General features: G+C 39.8%; 1 protein-coding gene across 2 annotated transcripts in view; it reads right to left on the bottom strand.

Moving 5' to 3' along the window:
- Positions 1-14,677, bottom strand: part of LRRC1 (leucine rich repeat containing 1) — a 106,580-nt gene that overhangs the window by 22,059 nt on the left and 69,844 nt on the right. Inside the window, exons 13-14 of one of the 2 annotated variants that reach the window (XM_037392321.1) lie at positions 13,535-13,671; positions 938-1,141 (exon numbers count right to left, since the gene is read on the bottom strand). In XM_037392321.1, the coding sequence (XP_037248218.1) occupies positions 938-1,141; positions 13,535-13,671 (341 nt within the window). Of the gene's footprint in view, positions 1-937; positions 1,142-10,435; positions 11,665-13,534; positions 13,672-14,677 lie in introns of those variants that run through there. The other variant, XM_037392322.1, reaches the window with a different exon arrangement.

The raw sequence follows: 14,677 nt of genomic DNA, 5'->3' as shown, positions 1-14,677 counted from the left end.
AAGGAGAGCAAGCAAGGCATGATTACTTCCTATTTTCACTTAAAAGGGAATTTATTTAGCTTTAACTCACATAAAACATGAATTACCTTTCTTCTCTTGAGAGAGATTCCTCTTTCATGGCACCAGGCTGACTAACCCAGACCCATCAGCAGTGCTGGGCTGCCATGGGGGCTGGGGAGCAGGGCTGGAGCAAGAGCTAAGAGTGGGGCTGAAGGAGGGAGCACTCAGCAGCAGTCAGGGGGTAGGAAGGCAGCAGAGGTCCTGGAAGAGGAGCAGGAGCCCCAATTCCTCCTCAACCCTCAGCAAGCATCTGGAGGAAAGATGTGAGCAATGCCGGGAAAGGGAAAGGCTGTAAGAGTGCAATCACCACCTCCTTTTCCAAGGCTATGACTGAGAGGACAGCCAAGCTGCCTTCCAGGTGACAGACACCTGGTGGGCACAGGCTAGAGAAACCATGGCATCCAGGGTTTCCAGTTGTCAGCATCCTGGAACAGCTACCCAAAACCAAACATGCAGTGGACTAGCACCGCAACCTCAGTTTTCTACCATCCAGTCCTTGGGAGACACCGAGCTTCAAGCACTGTAGCAAACAACCTGCTTACCTGAAAGAGATGGAGGGATGCTGGTAACTGGGGATACAAGCAGGAGTAAAATAAAAAAAGTACGTATCTCATCATTGCTCAGGTTACTCATCTTAACCTGCAAGTTGCACTGTACTTTTGGGGGTTGGATGGATTGTTTAATTGCAAGCAAAGTAAAGAAATCAAATCAATATTGAACATGATTCTGTACCCTCTGCACAAGCAAGGGTGTGAAAGTACAGGCAGCGCAGCCTGCTGCTGACCCAAAGCACTCAGGAGCATAGCACTGCAAGCAGATCGTAGTTTCTTGATGGACACACAACATTGTCTCTCCTGACCTCAAGGAGACCACCTACATCATCAGGATCCTCCAGTTCCTCTGCTTCTTGTTCGGGACTGATCCTTCCTTCCCTCCATTTTCCGTTAGCAGAGCTGAATTTGTACAGGTTACCACCATAAAGACTTTCTTTTCCTTTCAACGAGGCCCAGCCAGAGCCCTGGGACCTCCAGTTATGGCCACTGTACAGTTTAGGAGACTTGGGAAGCCACCTAATAGAGTCCTGAGAGGGAGATGACAAAAAAAGAAGAAAAGAAAAAATAAAAGGCAATGAATAGATTTTAAGAAAGTTATTGAAATATGTATATGCAGAAATTGTCTGGCAAGTTCTGCGAGGTATTTTAGTATCTTGTAAATACTGGTTTTCCCCTTTTTACCTTGAGAGGTACCTTCAGTCCCAGAGACACTTTGCCAGTTAATGGGCAAGACTGGTGATACAAAGAGCAAACGAAGGCTGCTGAAATTAGTGGAAGCCTTCAGGGACTTAAGTGAGCACGGAACCAAGCCCACCTTCAGCATCGTAAAGAAGAATTAATGATCAACAGTCTTCAATAATGTTATACTCTGTACTATTAAGAAAACAAATAAGAGCACTTAGACCTTTAGTGACCCGAGTTGAAAAACCAATCAAGTCATCCCCCTCTTTTTATTCTTCATTAAATTAAATGTCCCATTTGCTGAACGGTCACAACAGAAAATGCAATACTATACTGATCTTTTAAGGTTTGCTGATTCTCAAAAGTGATTGTAGTCTCCTTTACCCAAAACATCCATTACTGATTTACATGCAAAAACCTCTGTTCTCCATACACAGAAGTTCATACATGACAAGTTGAGTCTTAAATAGATATACGAAATTAAATTTCCCTGAACTTCAAAAGTAATTTTTCAAAGTAATCTTCATATTTCTTTTAAGCTTTATCTTAATTTTGCCTTTAAATTTTCTTACGGCGATACAAACCCAACAGCAGAAAGCAACCTGATGCCATATAGACACATTATAGCACATGCTCCAACAAGGCAAAGAGATGGAGAACAGAAACTAACAAAAAAATTATCAACAAGCTTACAGTGGGGCAATCAGCAGCACACAGTGACTTTCATATTGTTTAAACAGGTATTTGATTCAGATTTAACAATTCTTTAAGCTTTTTGTCCTTTTTAATGAAGAATGGTTATGATCACACACACACACACACACACACATAGATTTCTTGCTTTTACCAGCACCACAGATGTCACCATCTCTATTAGATATAAGGTTGAGAAAGAAAAGGAGATAGGACAAGGCTGTCCATGCTGGACATACTGATTCATCTTCAGGTGCAGAAGGAGCTCATTTGCTTTGGTTTTAGTAGGGCTGAAAAGACTAGGAAATGGACAAGGACGGTATTCTCAGCCCCTCGTTGAAAAAGACTATAGGACTTTAAGTGTTGATATGAGCATAAGCCCCACAAAGGATTATTTGCATTGTACGTAGAAGGTATGATTGGCCTCTATAGGAAACTGCTGTTAAACCACATTTCGAACTGCACTGACACTCAGCAATACCACTGTTTGCTGATAAATAGCCCGCGCTTCTGGATATTCTAAACCACATCACCCAGGACTCTTGAGCTGATTGCCAGCTTAATTCATCAGTGAATTGAATGCGAAAGCAGCACAAACAACCATGACACAGTAGTGGCTCCTGTTCCTCCTGACCATTCAAAATGCAAGGCAGGGTATCTCCTCGTGTTTCTTTATGCTTGCCTTGAATAAGGAAACACAGGGCACCCTTAAATAGAAGTTTTGTTTCCTGTGGATATCAACTAGCTGGATAGCAATTCTAATCAGATAGGTAAATAGCACGCTAGCTGAAATTGTTTGCTATTGCTTTGGTCTGGGTTTATTTCAGAATATCTAAGGTGACACCTGCCAGTGTTTAGGGTATTTCCAGAGACAGTTTAAATCCTTGTCAACTTTTAAGCTCATTAGGAAGTCGTAAAACAATTTCACTCTGAAAATAAACACAGGTACAGTGAAGCATTTAATTTCTTTCAAGGGAACAGCTCATCCTTGTTTGACCCTTGTCCCTAATCCTAAACAACAGCTTCTCAAACCCAGCCTGCCAAATTCTGTAAGCAAGTCAGTAAAATGCTATTCTCTCAAGGTAACAGATACAAGATTTTGAATTAAGCTTATGCTGACAATTGCTTCACCATCTTAGGAATACATTCAGCTGCTGTGGTAGCCTCCCATACGCAGTACACAAGGAGCAAGCTGATGTCCATCAGTAGATTTTACATCCCTATAGTCCCTCACAGCCAAACTGGGAAGGCAGAGCTGCAGGGCATTCCTGCTCCCTGCCCGTCTTCTCCTACGGCTTTTCCTCACACTGACATACAGCTATAAGGGAAATTCAGTGTCTGCTTCACATCTACTGTAACCTAAGAGATTTTAGTCTCAATATTCTTCATCTGCAGCACTTTAAATAGAAACAAAATGACAATTCTGGGTAAAAGCTGTTCACATTTTCACTAGGTCTATACAACACCAGGGATGGCATTACCTTACTGAAAGCAGTTTCACAGTTTGGTTATACCAACGGCAAATGACTGAATGGAACAACCAGAAGTACCTTTTAGCCTACATTTGCACGCACCTGTTGTAAGCAAAACACCCTGTGGATTTTGCTTTCATAAAATACAATGGAGAACGAAAGCTAATGAATGCTGCTGCTGTGAGCACAGGCTAATGTTACTGTGAAAACAAATCTTAATCCTCAATTATTTTTTACAGCTCCATCCTTTTTGGTGGAAGAAAAAGCGTGAGGGGGGAGGGGGGGGTAGGGCAGGGAGCAGAAATAAGATGATAGTGGAGTTCTAATCCAGAGTTCAGTAGCAATATGTGAGGAACAGAGAACACCAGTTATGCTATTGCAAGGCCCACAGACCACCAGGCTGTTACCATGCCCGGCTCTTCACATCCTTTTGGACAAAGCCAAGAGTAGCCAAGGTGCTACACAACGCTGCAAGTTCTTAGTGAGGCCAGCCACATGCAGAGTTTGCTACAAGGAAGCGATGGAAGGTGCAGCTCTGTTTGCTGTGCTTTAATGCAAAGCCACTACTTGATCTGATTTTTTTACTGGACCTTGTTTTCTCTCCCAAAAAATAAAACCAAATCAATACTCTGATGTATAAACGAAAATTGTGTTAGATGTGTAATAAGCTTCCATCACCCCTCAAGGCAGAAATTACTACAGTTCAGCTAATAGATAGTAGATTTGTACTCAAAAAATAAAGTTATCTTAGAAAACCTCCAGCAATTTATTAGTTCATTCTCATGATATTATATACTACAGAACCATGCTTCAAGACATAAGAGGCTACTGGCAAATAGCCTAACGTTAAGAGAGAAAAATCAGTTTGTCTTACAGAATTTTACAGATGACAATTGATCTTCTTACTACCCAGGTAAGTAGTTTCTTCTGCTTCCAGGTAGGAAGTTTCTTCTTGTGTTATATACGTGGGGAAGCTGAGTCCCAGAAAAATTAAAAAGGTCACTGGTTTAAGTCATTAGTAGCAAACACCGAGTGAGGCACATAGCTTTATATTCTCTTAAAAATATTTGGAATAAAACAAAGAAAGAAGGCAAATTCAGTATTCAGGACTTGAAACTTCACAGGACTGTGTAACACTGATTTTTTTAAATGCAGGAGTGCTGTCTGGAGGGAAAAACTATTTATCAGCCTCATCAGTTATGTTCCATGGAAATACATTTTTCATCTCCCTTCATTAGCAATGATCCTAACTGATTAGTAAGATTTCCCTTCAATATTTCACCAGCAAATCAGGTGGGCTCCCATTTCACCTCCTTTCAACATGTTTTTCACGTTTTCAAAGGCTGTCTCTTCAGAACATAAATATTCCTCTGTGCCATAACCCTGTACGTTACGGGCACAAACTGTTCTCATAAAGTACAAGGTGTCTATTCTGATAAGATCTCACTAATAAATCCTCTAGACAATGAATTTCCTCCAGGCAACAAACGTGTGCAAATGCTACATATCACCCTAAATCATTCTGGCAAATGAAAAAGAATCCAGACCACCTTAACAATAAAAGCCAGGACAAGAAAACCACTTACATTTCTGAAGTACCATACTGAAACCACACAGTGACAATGAAACACCCTGCTTACAGCAATAACCTGGTCACCAGCAAGTAGAAGCCAGTGCTTTCTTTCAGTTATTTTGATATTTTGATTAGTTATACACCTGCTACTATATTTCAACTCAAAACTACAAACACACATTCTTGCCTATTTTTATATTTAAAAAAAAGACTTGCTTAAATAGCTTAGCAAATACAGGAAAGAAAATATCTTTAAAGATGTATTTCCTGGAACATAATCACTTTTTTTTTATACTATACATAATTGTATATATATATATATATACACACACACATAACTATACATATTCCACTAACTGAACACTATTTCAGACTCACTCCCTTTTTAAAGTACAAAAGGCTGTCTCTAAAAGAGCTTTGTGCGATTCACATGAAATAAGAAAGCTAAATGAAATGCTGCAGAAACAAAGGCACCCTTGAATATGCTTTAACTGTAGAAGAGGCAACATAAAAGCTGCCTGAACAGATTACTGAAGCAAGCCTTCCACAGGGAAACCTTGCTAGCAGTAGATACATGAGTTAATTCTAAACTTCAGTGTTCAAGTATTAACCAGCCAGATGAGACTTTTTTTAATTTCCTGAAGCCATTAAAAAAAAGAAATAATTGCTGTAGGTTATTCTAAAAACATCCACTATGCAAATGCTCTTCAAAGTTGCAGTTTTCTCCCCTTTTGAATGGAAAAAAAATAATTATCAGCAATATTCAAACAATCATTCCTTGTGCTAGTTAGTTTAGATTTTGGTTTGGTTTGAAGTTGCTTAGCAGAAGTCCACGATGTCATCAACAAACAACAGACATTCACTCATGTTTATAATTAAGCCGTGCCTTGTTTAATCTTCCAGAAATACAGGATAATCATATCTTCTAAGAACTACTTCAAAATGGTTTCATGCAGCCCATTGATCTTGGGTTTGGGTAAAACTGGAAAATTATTGGGAGAGATCAGAGAATCAAACTATTTCTATCAGTAGCACCGTCCAATAATTTGGTCAAGTTTGCTTCAGGACCAAAAGTAGTTTTAGTCCAACACAAAACTAACTTTGAAGAGTTAAGTTCATCTCTGTATTATTCTGGGGATGCTTACAAACCGAAATTCAAGCTGCTGATGCTTTGGTGGCATTTGCAAGCTCTGTGTGTGTGTGTGTGTGTGTGTGCGCATCCACGGATTCTGAGGAAAGTTAACACAGTCAGTAACATGTCTACTGCAGTGCGTGTTGCTAACAGGTTAGGTATGGCTGTCACCATGCCTCCAGCTGCACATCCAGAGATTTCAGTGAAGACAACATTCTCCAGCAACAGATGACCATGAAGAGAAAAAGTGTCAAAGGTTACTGGACATCAGGTGTCCGCTTCCCGGTAATAACGCCAGGGGAGATTTGCTAAATCCCTTCTCCAAAACATCACTGAGGAACACAGAGTTCTTCCCACAGACAACACTGATGCTGTACTTTTCAGAAGAGGACTTCCCCTGTATAAAGATAATCTACGTCTTAAGATCTCAGTGTTAACAGACTAACAACATCAGTGTTAAGAGGCACACCCTGAACAAGTTATAGATTTAAAATCAGGCTGCCACGAACCCTTGCTCCTGAAGTTAGCCCGAGGCACAGCCCAGCCATACAAACCAAGCTCCTCAAAGCCCTCTGCGCCGCAGAACCCAGGACTGGCCACCGTGCTCCCACAATAACTGTACAAGAGGCGATAAAACGCACAGTGTCTCCAACAACCACCAGGAGAGAAGACGGCTTCTGCAGAGGAGCTCACAAAGCTGTCCTCAAACCAGGTATCTGCTTTTCCTCTTGAAAAAAGTGAGATTTTTAAATTAAGCTGGTTGAATACTGATTATATTCCTGACTTCAGAATGGCACTGTCCCTCTGAAAATGTCACAACTGGTTCAGGAGGAAGGGAACACCCAAAACATTATTGATAGCCAAGACCAGTCAGCTTTTGTCATCTTCTCTGACAGCAACTGAAGCATGGAAACAGATTTGTGTGTTTGATGAAAACTAAAGAGGGGAAACAGTCTTTACAAGGCAACTGAAAAACTAAAGTAATTTTATTTCCTGGAGCTGAGGCAAAGAATGGCAGTGCATTCCCCATTAACAAAATGTCTAGACGCTTCTGATAAATAGTATGCCTCGGCCCCAGTGGGAGGTAGACCTTTACAGTGAACCAGGAGAGGGTCAACTTGTATACTAAAGAATATACTTGGAAAAAAAAAAAATAATTCTGGTGTCACTCCTCTCCTCAAAAGCTAAATTCATGAGCAGCAAGTAGTGAAATCTGTTAAACAGCTAATCAGCTAAAAACAGTCCACCCAGCACTAGTAAAGCACCAATATCAGACAAGCAGGCTGATCAGCCTGTCCCTGGACACAAACAAGGCACTTGCTGGAAAGGACAGCGGTATGCACGTTTCCAGTACGCACTTTCCCACAGTATGCTGATTATCAAAAATATGGAGCGTAAGCCAGAAAAATAGTCTTGACACATAAATTATATGCACGCTGTGGAAAAAGCCTGGAGCAACACACACAGGATGGAAAAAAATCTGTTGCTACACTGACTACACTAACAATGGTACCGGGAGAGCGCTACCCCACCCACCCCCCACCCCCATTCTTGTAAAACTATGGAACTGTGCCTTTCAGTAAGGAGAACTCGCATGCAGTAACGGACAGGTTAATATTAAATCCACTCCACCACCACCGTCAATTGGTTTTCCCCAGTTACCTCTTTATAGCTAATAAGCAGCGTGCAGATTTTGTAGTGTTTCTTTCCTTGCATTAAACCAGTCTCTCAAAAAGACTCACAAAGCAATTGAAAAAGCAGTTTACAGAGAAAATATACGTTATGCTTACAAAATATATTCACTACTCAGGCCCCTCAAAGCAACAGCAAAAGAAAAGAGCCAGAGTCTGTGAAAGGAGGACTTAGGCTTTCAAGGACACACACTGCTTCAGCATAACAAACATCATCAGCTTTTTCTGGCTATAAAATACTGTTAAAACTGCCTGGAACTTTATTGACACTGTTGACAACTTTATTGACAAGTGTACCTAAACCACTTTATAAAATGGCACACATATGGATCCTCCGAGAGATCAGAGGGAGTGCTAGGGTCTAGGCTGCTGAGGTTCGATTAGGTGGAATGACATGTAAGTCACTTTCATGATAAAGCTCCAGTGAACCAGACATTTAGGATTTGCGGAAGAGGGTCGCCACTTGTCACTGTTTGCACAGGGAGTATCCAGGCATCTTTCCAAGCCCTGAAAACAAATGACACTTCAACTGCTAGTACTCCACACCACCAGCAGCTGTTGTCATACCTCAAGATTTTACTAGCCTGGAAAAACGCACTTATTGCCAGACTCAAACTCCCCATGCTGAACGTATATACTGCTGACCTACCTGCAGCAGAGCAGGATCTCAAATCGCCTCACCCAGAGAGCATAAACAAAAGACATTAACATAGGGCTATACAGTGTTAGTGCAGAAGACTGAAAAATGCAACTCCTCTTTCAGATCTCCCCAGACACCCAGTGAAAAAGGCAACAAAAATCCAGACTTCCATTACACAGCTCCACAATGTGAAGACAGGCGGCAGTCAAAATCATGAAACGCCAATACTCCCTCGGGGATAGTAGCAGGATGGGCTGATGGTGGACTTCAGCTCCTCCAACCTCTCATCCAGCAACCCTTGGCATCCAGTCTGAGCTCAATTTGTTGTCTTTTAGAAATGGAGGCAAACAACTTCACTAAGCAGTTCATACCACCTGTCTCCATCTGACATGACCACAAGGAGACCAGCCACGCTAGGGTGTAGGAATGTGAAACTGTCCCCAGTGAAGGCAACAAGCCTGGATCACCCAGCCAGAGAAACCAAAACAAATATTCCTTCCACTATTAAATAAAAATAAAGCTAAAGATAAAAATAAATTGTCTGCTGACCAATTACTTCATGTCAAAGCCGACACAGCAAGTAGCGCCTGCCTTCTGGCGAGCTCTTGGGCTGCGCTGCAGCCTCCACAAGCCTGCTGGAGCGTACAGAAAGCGACTGCCTAGTGACAAAGCTCCTGTCACAAAGCTGTAACAAGATTCACGTCTTGTCTGGACTTCAGCAGGAGGGAGTACGTGCACAGAGGTGGTTAATTATTTTAATCTGGTGGCATGTTAGGCAAGGCCCAAATCCAGCCTTTACACATTCATTTCATCTTGCTGATGGAGCTCTCCTGTTTGTATCCAGAGCAGATGCTAAAACTGAAACAAACCACAGCCTCCAAATGAAAAACTGGCACCAGAGCAGAGTCTTGCTGCCTTTGGCTCTGGTCTGTCTTTTTTAGGAAATCGTCTTCATCTCGCATGAGCTTGCTGAGGTTTACTTGAACTCTGGGTACAGAGTTTTCTATACTTTTAAACTTCTGTTGTGTCAACCCCTGTAAGTACTTTAAAAAGAAAATTCTGCCCACAGTTGGAGGCAGCTGTGCCAAAACCTCATTTTCTTTCTGGTTTTATTCTAACAGCAGCTTACCAAGAATAACCAGGAGAACTCTGCCCTGGGAAGAATGAAATGCACTACCCCTGAGCTAACCTAACACCTATCGACCTGCAGCACCAACTGCAAAGAGACCATGTCTTGAAGCTTAAATGAGGAATCTTTGGAATGATAAGAAATCATAAAAGTTTCATGTATTTTGCCAGGCTGGATTTGAATATCTGCAGAGGGCTCGCAATACCTACTTGTTCAATATCAAAAAGAAAGGAGTGCCTTTTGTAACAGCTTCAAATAAAAAATTAGAAAGTTAAATTACAAAAATTATCAAATACCTCAGTTATTAATTTTAACGCCAAAGGTTTTATGACTTCCCTGATCTCCTCCTTTCCAGTCTTCCCCAGAAACCCTCATACAACCAATACTTACTAGAAGAAGTATTCAGCAGGAGAAGGGACATGGTTGGCCATACATGAAGTGTCATGTTTTTAATTTTGTTCAAATTTAGGTTCATTGCATTAGCTCACACAAAGTATGTCAAATCCTCACTCTGAACTCGGACTGCTCAAGTCCTTGCACCAAACAGGTTAGTGATCTTTGTTAGCTCATGGCACATGCAGAACCCAGAGACACCAAAAGCAATCTTTATCAGCCTTTGCAAAATTGCTATTTAGCAAATTCAGCTCAGTTAATACTTACCTTTATAAACAAACCAGAACTCACAGATTTAATAAGACCTTGAAATCAGCATTGGACCACTGGAAGTGCAACACAGTAACAATGATAGTAAATTCCAGTATTAATTCATACATACTTTAATTGCTATGGTTAGTGATACAATAAATCTACTGAAGCTTTTAAAGATTTTTTTTATTACGGTTTTATGTATTTATATAAAACCACCAAAGCACTTCAAAGACTCATGCTTTCTTGTGTAATACATAAAACTAGTTTCATACCGTGTTTTTGAAAGTTATCGTGCTGTTTTTCAAGTTATTTTACAGATGGCACATTTAAAAAAAACATCAATGGAAGCATGAATTCCTAGTGACAGCAACGCAATGCTGCATCCAAAACAAGATGTTTCATTACAACTAAGTTAAAGTGTGAGTGCATTATGTAATAAACAATAGCAGTTTGGTCATTTTAATCTTAATTTTGTTTACAACAAAACTAACATTTGTGCTTCACGACCTAAAATCCCATGATATAAACAAAAATCCTCTGCTGTAAAAATCCCAACAAATTACTGTCTGAAAAGAAATACATATCTAAAACAGGAGACCAAGGTTTAATCTACTTACTTTCCTTGAGAATTGCTATATTTAGGACTAATACGACATACAGACACAGTAAGGCACAATGGGTGGTACATACAAATGAATACAGTTGTCCATGAAACTTGTTCTCTTCCACAAATACTAAAATATGTACCGCTCAAGATAAATTTTCTCTTAAAAATGAAATACATCATCTTGTTATGAAAGTCCTATACAAAAATTTAAAATTTACACCATCTGAGCTGCCAAAAAAATAAAAAAAGTGTATCAATTTTCCACAAAACTATATTTCTCACCAGCACATCCAGCCACTGGGAAAAAGATATCCCAGCACTCTGGAAAAGAAAAGCATTATTTCCCCTGTGTTTAAGACAAAAATATTGTATTCTGCATACAGTAGTGTATTATACTTAAAAAAGCCTAGCACTATTAAAATTACAATATTGATTTGGAAATTACTGATTCACTGCCTGGATGAAATAAGGCACTTTCTTCCACTGGGCAGCACTTTTCACATATATGGAGACGATGAATCATGTTCTGGTTGAAACAAAAAGGGGCTCAGTGAGGTCCCAGAAGATGACAGGAACATTTCAACAGCAGGGGAAGACACAGGAGGTAAAACCTGGAGATGAAACTCTACACAGAAGTGGTCACTCTGTCAATGGCATTATTGACCTCGTTTTTGTTTGAATCCAGTCCTTTAGCAGCATTCATATCATTCCGTAAATTCTCCACTGTCTTTTTCATGTTCTTTAATTCTCCAGGGTGTGGAGTGGCTCGCCTTAGAAGTGTTCTCTAAAAATAAACAGCGCAAAAAGTGGTTTTGCCTTCATCTCTTTGAAAAACAACATACACTTTCAAGGCTTTAGCATTCACATACCAAGTATTAGGTATCAATCTTTTTATTTCTTTTCCCTCTTTTCCTTTTCAAACTATGATGCTCTATGCTGAACATTATTTTCATAGCTGCTGGTTTATGAAGACAGTGAAAGAGATTTTAAGAACTGTCTAGGAGCAAATTTTTTCATCTCTTGACCTACTAATCTGAAAGCCACTCAAATTAAAATTACAAGTTATGAAGATCCTTTTATAAATATAGTTGGGAATTATTTTTTTGTCCCCAAAAACCATCCAAGTGATTTAAGATCACATTTTGAACAAAAGCATTCAGCTGGTTTTGAAGGAATCCCGCAAGATCTCTTTACAGGTTCAGTTACATGTTTGTGTGGAGCCCTGTATGCCTTCCAGCCACACCACACACTTCGGTTCTCTTGTCAATTGAGAACAAGTATCTTGAAAAGAATAAAAGGGAGCATTTCTCTCCCATCTTAGACACGAGAATGTCTAACATCACCGTGCTGAAACCTTTACAATGAAAACAAAATTCACAAAGACACCAGTGAGCATCCAGATCAGAGACCAACAGAACAAGAATAATTGCACAGATATATATCAGTATAATACATATATACATGCAATTACTTTTCAGCGCTATGCATGTAAACTGTGCCAATCACAGTGGAACTGATGACCCACAAATTGGTGCATTGGTCAAGACTGCTTTGGAAACCTGCCCTTCTTGCCTCCCCAGTAGGATTGTAAACTTCTTTTTCCCCTAAAAAGGCTCTTGCCTCAAGTCAGGCTGTAATATGACTGAAAGCAGTTATCATTAACACGAGCCCTTGTTATTGTATAGACGTTCTCAGGTTGGCAAGTGGTTAAGAAGCATCATTCTGAACTCTGTTATCAGTTAAGTCTATGAACCATGCTTGCCAGAGACATTTAGTTTCTGCTGCTTTGGATTAAGCAACAACCTTACTTGAAAACATAAATGTTTATTTCCCTACTAAGAATTCTTCTACTTGCGTTATAAAGTAAGACCATGTTACTAGTGTGCTACAAGCCAGGCAGTGCCCTCAAGTATCTCAAGCTGAGCTCTAACGAGGACCGCCAGCAAGTTTTTAGAGCATCAGAGAAGCAAGCTGAAAATCTGCCTGAAGCAGTCTTATTGATCTTTACAAAGTTTTAATTGTTAATGGAAGTTAGTAAAGCTAAAGATCACTTTGTGTTTTGATCTTCAGGACATGCAGAGCCCAACTTAATGGAGAGGTCTTATAAGTACAGTGACAGATGTTCCCACATCCTTTGTTTAAGTGGGAAACTAATGAGCAACATTCTTGCTGTTTGTGGACATGATGGTTGTTTTGATGCAAATGGTGAAGGGAGGGGGGAGAAAAAAAAAAAAAGGGGAGGGGGGGATAGGTTGGCAATAGAAATTAGAGACAAATAATGGCAAACTTAATGGAGACACGTGCTAGAAACCTAAAGTAGACCCCATATACTTTCAGGCAGTAAAGCTTCACAGATGCAGAGAAAGATTCTGGAAGGAAAACCACCTGAGCAGACACAGCAAAACAAAGCAAAACAAAGACTGTTCTCAATCAGAACACAAAAGTTATACTCAAGGCAGAAAAAAATAATATTAAAAGGCATTTTAAGTCAATATGAAAAGTTTTGGCAGTCAACATGAACAGTTTCTGCTACAAACATGTGCAAAAAGCATGCAGTCACAGCTGAAATATTTACAGCGAGAGAGCTCAGATACAAATTACACTTTTGCATTAAAGTCAGCGTCTGCAGGTATCAAAAGTCTTGGAAAACATACCATTTCATTATCCTCTTCATCTTTTTCATCTTCTAAGAAGCGAATCGCACTGACTCTATTCACTGCCCGCTCATTCCATGTTTCATCTGACATTTCATTTACCAAACTCTCCAGTGCACCACATCGGGGTAGGTTATCTGTTAGAACAGCGAAACGTAACTGAACGTTCACAGCAGGTCTAAAACATCAACATGCTACATTGTTAATAACTGCAACAGCCAACCAATCACTCATCCAAGAGTTACAATCAGCTACTTTACTTTTTTCATAGAGAACAGAACTTGCATAAATTTCTGTTGTCAAGTACACACAATAAATAGTTTCTGTATACAATGAGAAATTTCTGTACTTGGAACTGTTTCAGGTTTGTGGCAGTTTTAAGAGTACTGATTATATCATTTAATATACTTGCCATTATACATGCTTTTCTTCTGGATCATGGTTGCCACCTGACATTAGCCAGTTCCCTAAATGGCATTCCGTAACACAGGATTATTGCTTTTACTGACCTCATCCTAGTTTTGCCAGGCATATATGTCCAACAGTCTTAATTCCAAGCCTTATAGACTTAAAGCCACAAGATTCATTTGGAGAGGAGGAAATCTAATTTCTAGTAGTTTAGAGAAAGTCAGTCTACCTCAGTCACTCTTCTTGAGCTACTCTTCTCTAAATATAAAAGGGTCAATTAGTTTACTTATTTTAATTCTTAATGTAGTTTGCATTCTTAAAATCCAGAAGTTGACACAAAACAGAGCCATTTCTACACTTGACTGTTTTAATGATTTCTATTTGCTGCAGCTGCACAGTATTGAAAGACTGGGATTAATCTAGGTAAGTTTGGATACCTTCAATACAGATATCTACAGCTGAGTTTTTATCCTCATGCAATTTCATAACGGGCCCCCTTTGTACTCAGTGGAGAAGAATCTACATGATTTATCTTTAAAAGTCTGTTCTTGGATGGAATACATTACTCTTCAGTGATTACAGCAAAAGTTTTAAGTTTTAAGTATTAGCTCAGATGAGTCCCCTTGAATGTTCATGTATAGCTATAAAAGCTTGAGGACAAAAAACCATCCAGAAATTACTAGAACAGCAACCCAGCCAACAGTGAAAGAGTTCATGGTTTCACCTGACCCCAAG

The sequence above is a fragment of the Falco rusticolus genome, chromosome 6 (assembly GCF_015220075.1).
Source record: "Falco rusticolus isolate bFalRus1 chromosome 6, bFalRus1.pri, whole genome shotgun sequence".
Classification (NCBI taxonomy): Eukaryota; Metazoa; Chordata; class Aves; order Falconiformes; family Falconidae; genus Falco; species Falco rusticolus.
This window is presented reverse-complemented; position numbering and strand designations above follow the sequence as displayed.